This window comes from Ustilaginoidea virens, chromosome 7 (assembly GCF_000687475.1).
Source record: "Ustilaginoidea virens chromosome 7, complete sequence".
In the NCBI taxonomy this organism is placed as follows: Eukaryota; Fungi; Ascomycota; class Sordariomycetes; order Hypocreales; family Clavicipitaceae; genus Ustilaginoidea; species Ustilaginoidea virens.
Genome location: NC_057322.1, coordinates 1534502 through 1548811, shown reverse-complemented (window position 1 = coordinate 1548811; position 14310 = coordinate 1534502). Strand labels below are relative to the sequence as shown.

Genomic DNA, 14310 nt, shown 5'->3' with positions numbered 1-14310 from the left:
GGATATCGACTGCTAGGTACTTTTGTAGCCAAAAATAAACATGCATGAAACCCCCCATTTGCACCAGTCCTTTGCCATTCAAAGTTCCAAACCAGTCACCATAAAAAATTTCATTCCCCCTCTCCCAAGGATTTTGCGACAAAAGAAAACTTCGGGTTGTTTTGGACCCGGTGGTATACAAATGATAAAACATCAACGGGTTGTGCTGCATAAAGTTCAGAGAGCTCATCAATTAACTCTTGATCGCGGAGCAATAAAGAAAAAAAAAAGCTTCAGTTTTGCTCCATTTTAGTTTTAGAGGCAGAGCCGGAAGTGCCATTGACTCCAGTGGTGGAAGGCGAGGACGTCTTGGCGTCGGCCGCACCCGTTGTGGGAGCAGATCCCACTACGGTGCTCGCATTCTTCTTCTCATCTTCAGGAATATCATCGTAATCTTCGTCCACATCCATCTTGCGAGCCGCTCGCTCGGGCTCTGAAACGACCGGCGGCGCCGCAGCCAAGGATGTCTGCTCCGAGGAGGGTCGTTCCTCTTTTGGAGTCGGGCCAGCCTGCGTCTTTTCGCCCTTTGAAACCGTAGCCGGTTGCATGGGGGGGAGCTGTTTGTGGCCGACGGCGTGATTCTGGGGGTGGTGAGCAGCGTCAGAAGGATGGTAGTTGTCGTTCTGCGAACGCGCCTCCTCCTTCTTTGGCTCCTCGGCACGGCGGACTGCTTCGCCGGAATTGCGGCGATAGCTGTCGCGAGGAGGGGTAGATGGACGGCGATGCCTCATATCCTCTAGACGAGCGCGGTTCTCCTCGTTGGCCTGCTTCTTCGCAACGGATTCTTCCTCCCACTCTCGCATACGCTTGGGGCCTACAGATGGAGGGCGTTCGTCTGGCCGCTGCGCAGCTGCGTCAGGAGCACCGCCTGGAGGAGGACCCGAGTGGTTGTCAGAAGGACCCGGAGGTGCTTCCGGGTGATGAGCGTAGCCGGGAGGCGCTTGATGCTGTGGATAGGCCGATTTGGGAGAAGCCATCCGGCTATCGTGAGGTCTCACCTCGCCCCGTGGGCTGCTGGTCGGCCGAAAGGGCGCTGCACCGTTAGCAGAGGCTCCGTTTGCGGTGCTCGAGGGCGGAGCGGATGCCGATGGTAGGTGACCTCCCCAGTTTGGGTTGGTGACTCTTCGTTCGGACGCAGCCGGGCCTTGCGACTGAGGGGGCGGCGGCGGCTGCCCGTACTGATGAGCTGGAGTGGCTGGAGAAGGACCTCGTCGAGATGAGCTTTGAAGAGGGCCTCGAGGTTCAGAGTAACCAGGTCGCATCTGCGATTCCGGCTGAGGACTGGGTTGACGCTGGGGAGGATGAGGAGGTCCCCTGAACGGCTCTCCGCGGTTCTCGTAAGGGTTGGGGGGCTGCGGTGGCGGATTCACATTGGAAAGACGACCAGCCCAGTTATCACCGGCTCCTGGAGGGGCAGAAGGGGGTCCGCCAGCAGGAGGCTGCTGTGCTGAACCACCCCATTGTGGTCCAACGGGCCCAGAGGGACCAGCGGCTTGGTATGCTTGTGGGTGAACATCTGCAGGCTGCGGTGCAGGAGGTGGGCCCCCGCCATTGCTGCCACCAGAGCGAAGAAGCTGAAGACGAGCCTTGATGTGGGGGTTTCCTGGATCAAGCTCCGCGGCTCTCTGGTAGGCATCAAGAGCGTCGGCGATCTGGTTGTTACACGACTCGTACTGAGAGAATGGAGAGTTAGTAAAAGAAAACAATCTAGCCACATCTGGGAGGAAAAACAACACGCCCATGGACATACCAATGTGCCGAGGTCATACCAGACTTCGGAGATGTATGGGTTAAGGCGAATAGCACGAGAATAAGCATCCAGCGCATCGCGATACTGATTAATCTGATAATACAAGACTCCGATGGAGCACCAAAATGTGGGGTTCTTGCCGTCGCGGTACACGGCTTGCTGATATGCCTCATAGGCCTTGGGATACTTCTGCTGGGCCATGTAGCAACGACCCAGGAGATACCAGCTCTGGGCGTCTTGGTTATCTGGGTAAAGCATGTTTAGTCAGCAGGTATAACTTTGATCAGGCAGGTTGTGGATAGCTAATACCGGCTGAGACGGATTTCTCCAAGTACTGGATAGCTCTGTCCTGGGTCTCGTAAGAAGTGCTCTGCTGGTGGTGTAGCCAGCCTAGCTGTTGGAGCACCTTGGCGTGGTTTGGTGAATGGTCGAGGACCCGTTGATAGGCGGCTTTGGCACTGTCAAACTATCGGGAGATGTGAGTCATGGCAAGAGCACAAGGTGAGTACTGTTGAACGATGATCGGTACGTACATCTTTTTGCTGCTCGTGAACATGGCCAATTTGAAACCAGATATCCTCTTGAGTCAAGGGTCCAGGTGGAGAATTAACAATGTACTTGAAGCACTGCCGAAGATGAGTTAGCGCCGTCCATGTATGAAGACTTGGGCGTTGGCATGTTGGGAACGACAAACATCCAAACTCTGGTTAAATTTTGACTGCTGCTTATAGATTATTCCTAGGCGGAAGTAGATTTCATTGGCCTTTTCGAAATCGGGCTGAATTTGCATGACTTGGGAGAAGGCCTCCTCGGCATAGTCGTAGCTACCATAGCGATCGTACAGAATACCTATCCCGTACCAGAGCATAGGGTCCTGTGGCAAAGGTGATTAGAAGACTGCCAGGAAGTTTCCATCAGTCACTGGAAATCGATTGACCAACCTTGGGGTCACGCAAGTTGACCAAAGCTTGCTGGTAAGCATCATAAGCCTTCTGGAGATTCTCGGTCATGAGGTAACAGTGGCCTGTAGTGACGAGTTAGCACAACACACACGAGGATCGAACAAGGGACGGCAGGAGACGGCAGGAGACGGCAGGAGACGGGCGCAAAACATACCAAGATTTCCCCACGCTTCGCCATTGTTCTGCTCAAGCTGAACTATGGCGCGGAAAAACTCGAGGGCTTTGTCAAAAGCCTCGCGACCCTTGAGAAGCATACCAATGGCGTTCATGGCCGCCGTCGAGTTGGGATTTGCTTGAAGAGCTCGCTCGTAGGCATGCATGGCCTCTTCGGGGACGCGCAGAAGTTCTGAAAAACTTCCTGTTGGGGGCAGTTAGCAGACATGAAGCGCAACTAGGCCGTGTCGCGGGGTCAAGAGGTGAATGATTGCCGTGCATACCTATCTGCAACCAGACAGCTTCGTTCATGGCCGAGATTTGATGCGACGGTGGGAAGTGAGTCGGCGGGACATTCTGCGGAGGAGCCACGTTTGGGGGGTGTTGCTGTTGCATTTGCATCATGGTGGGTGAGGGATGGTGATTTGCCATGCTAGCAGTTGATGATGGTGGCCGCACCCGCCGGTCGAATGGTCACGCGGCGCGCGTGTGCGAAGGAGTAAATGAGGGCTCAAGTAGAGATGAGTTTTGGAAAAGCATGCGCTTGGCCAAAAATTTGGTTGAGCTTTCGACGCACGTTTATGATGGTCGAGGGAAAAGAGCGTGAGAGGCAATTTTGGTGGAAGAGATGGGGAGGAGGGGGGGGGGGGGGGGATGTTCCTAGCGCATGGACTGTGGGCAAGCCAACGTCTCCCTCGGATCACAACAGCTACCCAGAAGAGATTCCCGAGGCCCAAAGAGGGAAGATGACAAGCCAGCCGGCAAGGTGGGAGCGAAGCAGAAAGGGCAGAAAAAGGTTGAGGTTTGTGCAAGACGGTGAAGCCGGAGATGGCGTACACTCGGAGGGAGTCGTGGTCCAGCGAGGCTGTATCCGTATCGACGACAACAACTTGGGGGAAGAAGAAAAGGAAATGGGCAATTGGGGAGAGGCTGTTGGTGGAGGAAAGGAACCTGCACAGCTGGCGGCCAAACTCACCTTACCCATGAGAATGGGAGGGAACGGGCGCATTGGCACTACAACCACACCAGCGTGCCGTGGCGAAAAGCGAGCGGGGCTACCCATGTCCATCCCATGTGCCCGCTGCCCAGCGCCCACTTGTCTGCACCGCTTTGCCTTCTGCCGTGCCTCTGGGCCATGCAAAAAGGGGCACTAGGTGCTGCGGGCTGCGTGCGCTGTGTACCGTGCAAAGTGCACCGCGCACTGTGCTGCTATGGTATGATGCGTATGACGGGGCACTTGCCACGGAGGACTTGGTATCATGGTATGAGGTGCAGGTGTGCAGGTGCAGGTGCAGGTGCAGGTGCAGGCGCCGGCGCAGGTGCCAGCCCCCCCTCCTCTCTCCCTCCTCCTCTCCCTCCTCGACTCCCTCCTCCTCTCCCTCCTCCTCTCACCTCCCTTGAGCGGTTCTGCGCTGCTTGTTTCGCCAAAGGCTGCATGCATGTTGGCCACTGGACATACATTGAATTGTCCGCACCACGGATCAGGATTCCCTCTTGGATGCATCTGAGCCCGGTCGACTGCATGCCCGTGGAGCGTCAAGGCCAAAGGCCCTTGTCCGCGCAACCCCTGTGGTTGCTGCTGGAGCCGGATTTTCTGGGGCAGAACGGAACCAACTTGCATCGAATCAGTCCCAGATGGCGGCTGGAGCCTCCAGGTCGACCCGGTCGACCCAGTCCGGCGACAAGCTCCAAGCTCCCAAGGACTCATGTCATCAACAAGTCTCGTACGGAGGAGTTGACCAGCGGCTGTAACCCGCACGCTGTGCGCATCACTGCATCCTCTTCGAATGCTCACGCCTACCTGGCAACACCCCCTCACACCCACGCGCACCCACACCCAAACCCACACCCACACCCACACCCACACCCACGCCCACCACAGTCACGCCTCCAAAGTTACAAACACTCCTTTATACCGCGGCCCCTTCGCACGCCCTTGAGATTTTGTGGGATGGTGGGTGGGCCTCTCTCGGGGGCTTTTAGTAAACTATCTTGAGAGACTGGGTTGGCCTCCCCCATGCTAGGTGATAACGTCTGGTTGGCAGCTGGAAACAAAGTCCTCGAACTTTTCCTTCCTTCGGTACGTCGTCTTGCACCCGGCGACCTCCCCTCCCCGCGTTGGTCACGGCCTCCAAATAGCGAAGCTTCAGGATTTTGCAGCAAATTGTCGTGGCCAAAAGTGCCATGTGCACGGAGTAGACCAGACTGTTAGAGTAAGTATCCGCACCGGGATTTCTTGGTGCAACTGGTAGGGCCCGAGGCTCCCTTCCCTTGCCAACGGCAGAGCGTTCAAGCCAGCTTATTAAAGCCTCTCTCCAGGCTCCAGGGCAGAAGCTGCAGGACATTGCGTCAGGTCATTGGAGGGGGGCCGGATGCGCGTTTTCAAAACTTGACATAGGATTGCTCAATTTAGTCTTTCCGTGAATTTGTGTGGGACAATGGACCTTGTCCGAGACACGCACCAATCAGACAACATAATCTGGAGATCTGTTGTGGATGGAAAGATTCGATGTGTCGGCACGTGACACGCCTTTTTTTTTTTTTTTTTTTTTTTTCCCCTTGAATTCCGGCAAAGTTGGAGGAAGCCACTTCACGATGAGAGCGAAATAGCGGCGGACGGGGAAAAAAATAAAGATGAATAAATAAGGATGCTTGGCTCATACAACATGATAACAGAATAAAACAGAATAAAATAAAATAAAAGAAAGAAAAAATGAAAAATAGAGAGAGAGGGTGAGGAAGGCGAAGAAAAAGAAGAAGAAAGAGGGAGTGAGAGACTTGGTCTTTGCAGTGGAATGGATTGGCGAATGACTCTCGAAAAGTGTCCCTGTAGCATGTACACTACACCAGACGTCTTCTTGTCGGCAAAAGCGATCAATTTGAAGCTTTGTTGCCTCTGCAACTAAACCGCACAGCGCGCCGACCCACATAAATCGTTGAGAGGAATGTTCGTGCCTAAACGACTCTCGCTCGGCTGACAAGAGATGGGCTGCTGAAACTCGCTCGGCCCGCCAACCCAGCAAGGTTGCCCCGGTCGGACAGCCATCCCATCCCACGGAGTCGATTTCGCACCCTGGAGCCAAGTCGAGACCGCTCCCAAACGAATGCTTGCGGCTGCGGATCCTGTCCCCGGGTCGGAAACTGCCGGTGCACGACAAGCAGCATCTACCGTGGGAGCTGACGTTTGGGGCGTACGGAAGTACTCGACTCGACTCGACTCGGCTTGGCCTGACTTGACTTTCTAGGTTTGTTTACACAGAGTACGTCGCTGAGCCACACATGCCAGAGGGGGGGGGTTCGCGTGGCGCTGGGAAGCCCGACGAAGACGAAGCTTTTGCCAAAAAAAGATGGCACAAGTCGAGCGAGCGACACGTGCCTTTGGTGCGCGTTTCTGGCGCCAAAACGAGGCGGCCGCGTCAATGAGCGTCGGCGGCCACTGGGGCTCGGGGTTCTGCGAGTTGCGAAATCGAGCTGCGGAATTGTGCTCTGCAGCCGAGGGCAGGGCTGCCTGTTTTGCCACCGCAAATGCGATCAACCTGGGGGGGCGATGATGGGCTTGGAGTAATGGGCACATACACAGCAAAACACACGAGAACACCAGATTGCGCCGCGGTGGCCCTTTCGACCTCGCAGCTAGCTGCCTTTACCTGGCTGCCCAGTGAAAAGCTGCCAATGCGAGGCAGCCGTGCCATGCCTTTACCCCCTCTGATAAAAAAAAGGGGGGGGAAAGGAAAAAGGAAAAAGGAAACCAGTTAGATAAAGAAAATAAAAAAAAACTTTAAGAAAAAAAAAAAAAAAGCGGCCGGGTTTCCCAATAACGGACCAGCGGAACGACGAGGCTCGTCATGTTTGTCGGCCCCTTGGAACAGGAACACGGCCGGGCTGATCTCCAGCCTTTTTTGGCCCCAGCCATTCATTGACCGCAGGCTTGGTCGGCGGCTGCCACTGGCGGCGGGTGCCCAGGAAGATTGAATCAATCGTTCCCGCGGCCAGTCCCCCAGACGCAATGGGGCCTGGGGCCTGGGGCCTGGGGCCTGGGGCCTGGGGCCTGGGGCCTGGAGCCTGGAGCCTGGAGCCCGATTAGCGCCCTCTGTACCCCAGAGAGGAAGGCCCCTAGCGCCGCATGGAACTGGAACACATGTTCTCATGATGCAGTCATTGTGCAGGGTTGGAGGCGAAAAAGCCTACTCCGGACTGGGTGCACTGATCTCATGGGCCGCGTTGGATGGAGCGCCCCTGCTCTGCCGTCTGCTCGCGCCGCCTGCGCCGCGCGGTCCCTGGGCTGCTTGACGATACCCAGCCGGGGCCTATTGCCAATTGCCTATTGCCCCAACACCCGCCCCCCCATTGACATGTGTCTGGTACTTGTGCAGCACAGCCAGCGGCACCCGCACCAAAAAGGCACCAGACGTCAACTCATGGATGGAATGGACAGCAGAGTCCAGAGAAAACCACCGCCCGAGAGTCGGTAAAAGGATTCGACGTGATGCCAAAGGCCGGGTCCCTACAGCCAGACGTGCAAAGGGTTCACACGCGCAGCAGCAAAAGCGGCGTGCGGGTCTTGGCATGTCCATGCAGGCCGCCAGACGCGGGCAAGCTGCCCCGTCTCGGTGGCACGCTGGCCTTTTTGATTGTCATTGTCCAGCTTGTCCCCAAGGGGGGGTGCCACAGCACGCAAAACGCTCTGCGGTCGCTCCGAGTTTATCGCAGCCACGAGAGAGACGGGCAAAGGCGGCGAGGAAAGAAAGGGGCCTCCCGAGGAATCTGCGCGTGAAGCAGGCCCGGGGGAAAAAGGTTGGGCGGTGCGGTCTGCTGGTGTGGGAAGCGCCTGGTGAGCGACGACCAGAGGGGATCCGCCTGCAACCAAAATATCCTCAACCCTGCAGCCTGCGGCCTCGGCAGAGGATGAGCATGAGCATGAGCATGAGCATGAGCATGAGCATGCAAGTACAGAGCACGTACATGCGACTTCGGATTACCGCCTTGTCGTTGGAGCATTAGTCACCGTCAAGGGGCCAGGCTGTTTTGCCCAGGCTGACCGCTAGTAACATGAAGGCTCCTGCAAGTACCAGACTCAATGTGTGGTACGTAGTACGTTGGGTGCCTCAGCTTTTGAGCTTATTAACGGCTTGTGCTGGGGTTGACGGAGGAAGAACCTGGTGACTAGAAATGTCCAGTCGGCACAAGGGCCCCCGGAGCCAAACCCAAACGCTGATCAGCCACCATGGCAGGCACTTGGGCGGTTTTTGTTTTTTTGTTTTCTTTTCCCTCGGGTTCCTTGAGCTTGGCGGAGAGCACCAAACAAGCAAAACGCACCTCATGAACCCACTTAGGTAAAAGCGCCTTCGCTTGGACTCGAGGTAAAAATGCCTTTGTACCGCGGCCCATCCAAGCTTGATGTGGGTGGGGCGCCGCCCCGTATTCTTTGCAGAGAGCCATCTCCCACCCAGGTTAGGTACTGTACTTGGGTACATACATACATACATACGCATGCGGATAGAACCCGGCATGGAGAAGCCATCCCCACCAAGCCCCATCATCGGGCATCTTTAGCCCTGGCCTCTTTTTTATTTTCTTTAGCTTTTTTGTTCCTTTTTCACCTGAATTCTACTTTGCGATGGAATAGCATGGCCTGCTTTAAAAAAAAAAAAAAAAGAAAAAAAAAAGAAAGAAAAACTTCAATTTAGGCCCCTTTTGATCGATTGGATGGAATGGAAGTGAAAGAAAGAAGGGAAAGAAGAAAAAAACAAAAAAAAAAAAAAGAAAGGAAAGATGTCTGGAGACTGCCTCGATGGGGCGAAAACGAAGTTTTGTTCGAAGCTTTGCCCTCCCATCGATCGTCGGAGGAGGGAGGGGGTGGCAGGTGGGTCCGGTGGGGCTTCTTGGAGAAAGGCGACGTGTGGCGTCACGTCAGCGTTCGGCAGGTTTTCCCCATCCAGTCACCAAACGAGATTGGATTCAGGGTTGGGGCTTTCACTTCGTAAGGGCCCTTGGCAGCCACCAAGCTGGCGCTTTTTTATTTAATTATTTAATTATTTAATTATTTTATTTATTTATTTTTCAAACACAACAGAGAGGGCACTGTCCGACAGCGTAGCACGGGGACCATCTCAATCGTGACGGGTTCTTGGGAGTCCAATCGCCCTGCACTCTTCGTACATAGGTCTGGTGCGTTTTGGGAACGGGAACGGGCACTTGTGCATGATGTTTGGGCGTGGGAGGAGTTTGCTAGTTCTCCCAGCATTGTCGCCTGCAGGGGCATGGGCCCAATAGGAAGATTAGCCTGTTGAGAAGGGGTGCCTGAGCTGGCTCGGCACATTTCATGTTGCCACCAGGTAGCTTGTAAGGGTGCCTAGGATGCTGGAAGTGCTCCCCCTTCGCGCAAGGCGCATGTATGTATGTACCTTGCCTGGGAGTCGTCGTTTTCTCGCTGCTGATAGCGCCCCCGACCCGGTCTGGCCCGAAATGCGGCATCCAAACCACCTGAGCTAATCCTTCCCAAAACTCTCGCGCAAGGCTCATGTACCGAGCGCCTAACGAGTAGCCCCGCCGGCTGCGAGCTGCGCTGCTCGTCGGCCCCGGGTTTGCCCTCGACGCGGCGTCTTTCGCCGTCAGGTGCAGGTGTCTCGGTGAGTCGCTGCGACCGGCCCAGTTTTGCCCAGCGAGGATTGACGGAGGACGGAGTGCTGACACCTGGTAGGTAGGTACATACATAGGTAGGCACCTCGGATCTGCGGGCGGCGGGCGGCGGGCGGCGGGCTGCGGAGCATCGGGGGTTTGATCAGCAAGCCCGCCAAGTCTCCGCAACTGCTGAAGAGACGGGTTGCCCAGACGTCACTTGCTTGACCTTTTGCTCCGTCCGCGCCCTGCAATGCACGTGGCACTCGTTTACACATTCCTTTCTTTTTATTTTCATTTTCATTTTTTTCATTTTAGTCTTATTTTGCCGCAGCTCTGAATTGCACAATCATGACAAGTTGCTTACCCCTCGGTTGCCTCAACTCTACCCGGCAGTGTCGGAGAATAATGACTTCAGAGTATAAAGTCAGCCTCCGCCTGCCGTGCGTCACGTCATGTCTGCTGGTTGCATGCAACGTCCACGGCTGCAGGTGCGCAGTCCGAAGTCGAGGTCGAGGTCGAGGTCGAGGTCGGGGTCGGGGTCGATAGACACCGCCGCAGTGCAATGTTCACGTCAAAGGGCAGCGTGTCTCAACAACGGCATGACTCGGCACAGAGGCGCCGAGAACACAGCGGTTAGGATCAAAGCAAGTCGCTTACGTGTTGGCTATGCATGATTCGCCCGTTCGAATTGTGGGGGAAAAGGAGAAAAAAAAAAGGAAAAATGAGGAACCGCCCCCACTGCCAACCCAGACCAAGATCAAGGGCCTGGGGTGATGTCGTCATCCCGGATCAAGCCTCCCTCCCCTCCCAACTCCGTCCCCTACGAAACGGGCTCCCCCCTTTTCCCCTTCGAGGACATTCTTTTCCCCCCTAATTCCAGCACCAGACGCGAGGAAGAAGGGGAGAAAAAAAGAAAAAAAAGAAAAAAGAAATGGCAACCCCCACCATACACGATGTAGCGTCGTACATTATCCTACAGCTCAAAAGCACGCTCCAGGTGTTTTTCAATTCTTGTCGTCGTCGTGGTCGTCATCTGGCTCAAACTTGGTCTCGCCCAGTACATCGCCGGGCTTGGAGGCCATGGCGGTGTGAGTGCTGGGGTGGGGTTGTGTCTGTACCGTCGGCCCGGTGGGCTGCGCGGGAGGTGCTCGACCAGCCGAACCGGCCGAGGCAGCGTTGAGCCTCTGGTCCAGGGCCTTGAGGGCAATGGCTCTCCTGCGCTCGGCTTCGGCGCGGGCGGTTCCCGGCGTTCCCCTCTGCATGGCGCGCTCGCCTCGCGCAGCAGCCATGTCTGCCTGGGAGAAGGGGGTGCAGAGCCGCACCGCGACGAGGAGGTTGAATATCTGATCGGAAACGGCGGCCACCAAGGGCTTGACGGGCCCGGGGAAGAACTCGGCAAAGGCAAACGTTTCGCTGGAGTCGCCGCGGAGAGACGCATGCTGCGAGCTGTCCAGGTCCGGGAACACCGTCTTGTAGAATCGCAGGTACGTCCAGCTGACGAGGAAGCCAAGCGTAGCTTGCCAGACGGCCGAGCTGGACAAAAGAGGCGTCATGGACAAGACGAACACGACGCCAATGTACAACAGGGGGAAGCGAGGAACCTTGAGCGAGAGAACGCCGCGGAACAAGGTGACGGTATGCGCGGGAATGAGCTGGCTGAAAGCGACGAGGAAGGCAACCTGGTACGATATGCCGCCCGAGATGGTCGTGAGACTGCAAGGGTACAGAGAAAACCGAGAGGACACGGAACAGGTTAGTTTTGCTGGAAAAAAAAAAAAAAAAAAAAAAAAAAAAGGAAAAGGAAAAGCGCGACTGGGCTCCCTCGACGGGGAGGCAAAAACTTACGTCCAGCTCTCGGATCGCGTCAGAGCGAAAAAGAAAACCATGAGCAGAAAAGTCAACACGTTCGGAACAAGCGTCACCAGGCCCACAAACTTGGCCAGCTCGGCGGACGACCAAGCTCGCTCGAGGTATCGTCCGCCATGGTACAAGGTCAGCCCGGAAGCGGCCAAGGTGAACATGTTGCCTTCGACCAGAGACGTCGTGAGAAACGTCCAGGGGTAGACGAGCGAAAGCTGGGGAACGAGCGTCAGGTACGGGATCAGGATGCGGGCATTCTCCGTCCACTGGCGATATCGAATGGCGGCGCTGAGGACGGACTGGAACAAGAGGGCCACGAGGAGCGCCCGGGTGAAGGGCGGCAGGTTTATTCTTGGGGGCATGGCCGTGGAGCGGTCGTGGAGCGGTCGCGGAGCGGAGGAGAAGAGGGACGTCCCTAAGCGCTGGTGATGGCCGTGGTCGTCTTCATGAAATTGTCGAGGCCCGTGCCGATGCTTGGTGAGGTCTGGGTAGCTTTGGAACCTGCGGGCCGTGGGGGTTTCGAGCTAGCGAGATGTCACAAACTGGCTTCTTGAATCCAAGGGCGGCGTCGCGACTGGGTTTGGCCTTGGGGCTTGTTGCCAGTGTGGCTGTGTCTGGTACTGCCAGACATACTCTTGCGGCCTGAGGCTGCCAAGGAATGATTGAAGCCAGGCTGTGGTTGAAGGAATCGCCAAATGAAAGAAAGTGCATGCATTGAATCCAGATGGGGAACTGGATCCAATCGTTCCCTCTCTTCCGGGGGTTTATCTTCTCCTTTGCTTCGTCCCTTTTGCCCTCTTTCGTGTTTTTGGGCTCAAGTCCATGACTGCTGGCTGGCTGCTGCCCGCCCTTCGAGGCCAATCGAGGTCCCCGACGCTTGTGGCGCAGAATTGCCGCCCGTGGCCTCGACCTCTGCTTGTGCACGGGACATGCTGGCGTTCGAAAGTAAAACGACGAGGCAAATGAATTGTCGCCAGCTTCCCTTTGCTTGCCCGGGCGGAAAAGGTGCTTGGCACTCTCTGCGCCGTACCGGCATCCCGACTACAGACAATGCCTTGTCCATTCATGCTCCATGCCAACAAGTTACGGAGTACAGGGGTGCAAGATCTGCTGCCTGCTCGTCAAGTTCAGGTCAAGTTCGGGTCAAGCTCAAACCATGGCCCCGAACATGCCGATTCAAGCGTCCATGGTCCTTTATCTACCCGTTGGTTGCAATTAGCTAGCTGAAAACGCTGCAGTGCCAGGACGTTTCCAACCGCCCGCGATGGTGCTATGGGAGTAGGCTGGCTTCCAACGATTGCCCTTTGCATCCAGAGCCATGGGCGGCTGGTCTTGCAGAACGTTCCAACGAAAAGACGTTACTGGCACGCACCAGGGGCAGATATACGTGCATGGCCATGTTATCAGGAACAGTGGTGGAGAGAGGGGGGGGGGGGGGGTGGTTGTGTTCCCTTTTCACTGACATCTCCCATTCTGATTGAGTACAAAGCAGAATACAGTACCTGAGTTACAGTATCTGAGCTTGGTTCGGTGAATCCATTTCGCCACACACTCGGCACTGGCAGAGGGTCTGGCGGCCGTGCAAGCGTGCAAGTGCCGTCGTTGTTAATCTACCGCAACCGTTATCCGTATGCTGCGCTCGGCAAACCCACGCGCATTTTGCTGCGATACGAACACCAAGCTACGGAGCAAGCACTCGATAATCGCACCTGGCACCCCGGTTCTTGGAAATCCGGCGCCGCAGCGAACGTCACAACGGTGCAGGTGCAGGTGCAGGTGCTAATTCGACACGGGTAGCGGCGAAAGACGACGCCCAGGAAACACCTCATTCTTTCCAGCGTAGTAATCACCTTGGCGATTTGCTCGCTAGAACAGCTTATAGTTGGGTGATGGGACAGAATGGAATTCGGACTGTGCCTTTCTCATCTCTGCCGTGCAGTGCTGCGTCTTGCTGTGGGAAAGAGTGCCTACCAAACAACACCGGTCCCTGCGTTTCCACAGACTTGCCCCTTACAGCTTGATCAGCTTTGCCCGTGTTCGAATGGCTATCGACTCGGGATGCAAATGGCACAACGGCTGCAGGAGACGTCGTACAAGGAACCGCATATATGCTTGAGCTCGTAGCCGCGTCATAAAAGCGCGACGCATGTTGCTAAGGCTTGTCAACCAGTTGGGTTGGATGAGATTGGGCATGGATGAAGCAAAGCATATAATGACTGTCATCTTCCCTTTGCGTGTTGACCCGGGCGTATGAAATGGCGCTCGTCGAAACCACTGCAAACAGATCAAGCCTGACCGCGGGTTGCACATTGAAGAGAGTCCAGCTGTCACCACTCATGCTGTTCTGGGGAAGAATTATACAGAGAGCCCAGCGTCCTCCCTCGAGCGATGATGAATGTAGAACAACTGACGCCAATGAAGGGTGATGAAGCCTTGGCAAAGATCCGAACATGACGCTGCTCACAGGTCAGCTGGCGAGAGGTGCATGCTCGTTCATTTCCGGAACAGACGGCGGTTGTTGACCAAGGACCCCCAGAGCAGGCGACACGGATTTGCTTCCCACGGAGACATGACGTCACCATGATGGCGGCAAAGGGGGCCAACGACGACTCCATGGTGCAGATCCAAAAGAAGGCGACCTGGGAAAGCATCAATTTATCTGATAGTGGGTGGCCGGCAGAGGCTCCTGCCAGCTAGCCACCTACCTGGGTGAGCGTTGCCCAGGCACGAGCGCTGGGAGGCTGTACCCATCTTGCTTCACTCTTGCTGGGCGAAAGAAACGAGTCTCGTTGGAGTCCGCGTGAGCATAAGGCGAGGCTGCAGCTGGTCACATGCGACTCTCGATTTCGAGACAGTTCAAGGCATGGGGGACATGTTCCCCAACAAACCGTGTGAGCCGTGTGAGCCGTGTGAGAGGGGGCCGGG

The 14310-nt window shown here is 56.0% G+C and overlaps 2 protein-coding genes across 2 annotated transcripts; both read right to left on the bottom strand.

Moving 5' to 3' along the window:
* Positions 1–272: 272 nt before the first annotated feature.
* UV8b_08081 (uncharacterized protein) lies at positions 273–3336 on the bottom strand (the record flags this gene model as incomplete). The annotated part of the gene is made up of 8 exons (XM_043145578.1): positions 273–1712; positions 1790–2034; positions 2099–2255; positions 2323–2415; positions 2484–2663; positions 2731–2813; positions 2906–3109; positions 3189–3336. The coding sequence occupies 8 exons, from the start codon at positions 3334–3336 to the stop codon at positions 273–275; spliced, it is 2550 nt and encodes an 849-aa protein (XP_043001513.1).
* A 7193-nt stretch (positions 3337–10529) lies between these two features.
* Positions 10530–11747, bottom strand: UV8b_08080 (uncharacterized protein; the record flags this gene model as incomplete). The annotated part of the gene is made up of 2 exons (XM_043145577.1): positions 10530–11238; positions 11371–11747. 2 exons carry the CDS (start codon positions 11745–11747, stop codon positions 10530–10532), a joined length of 1086 nt encoding a protein of 361 aa, XP_043001512.1.
* Between the last annotated feature and the right edge of the window lie 2563 nt (positions 11748–14310).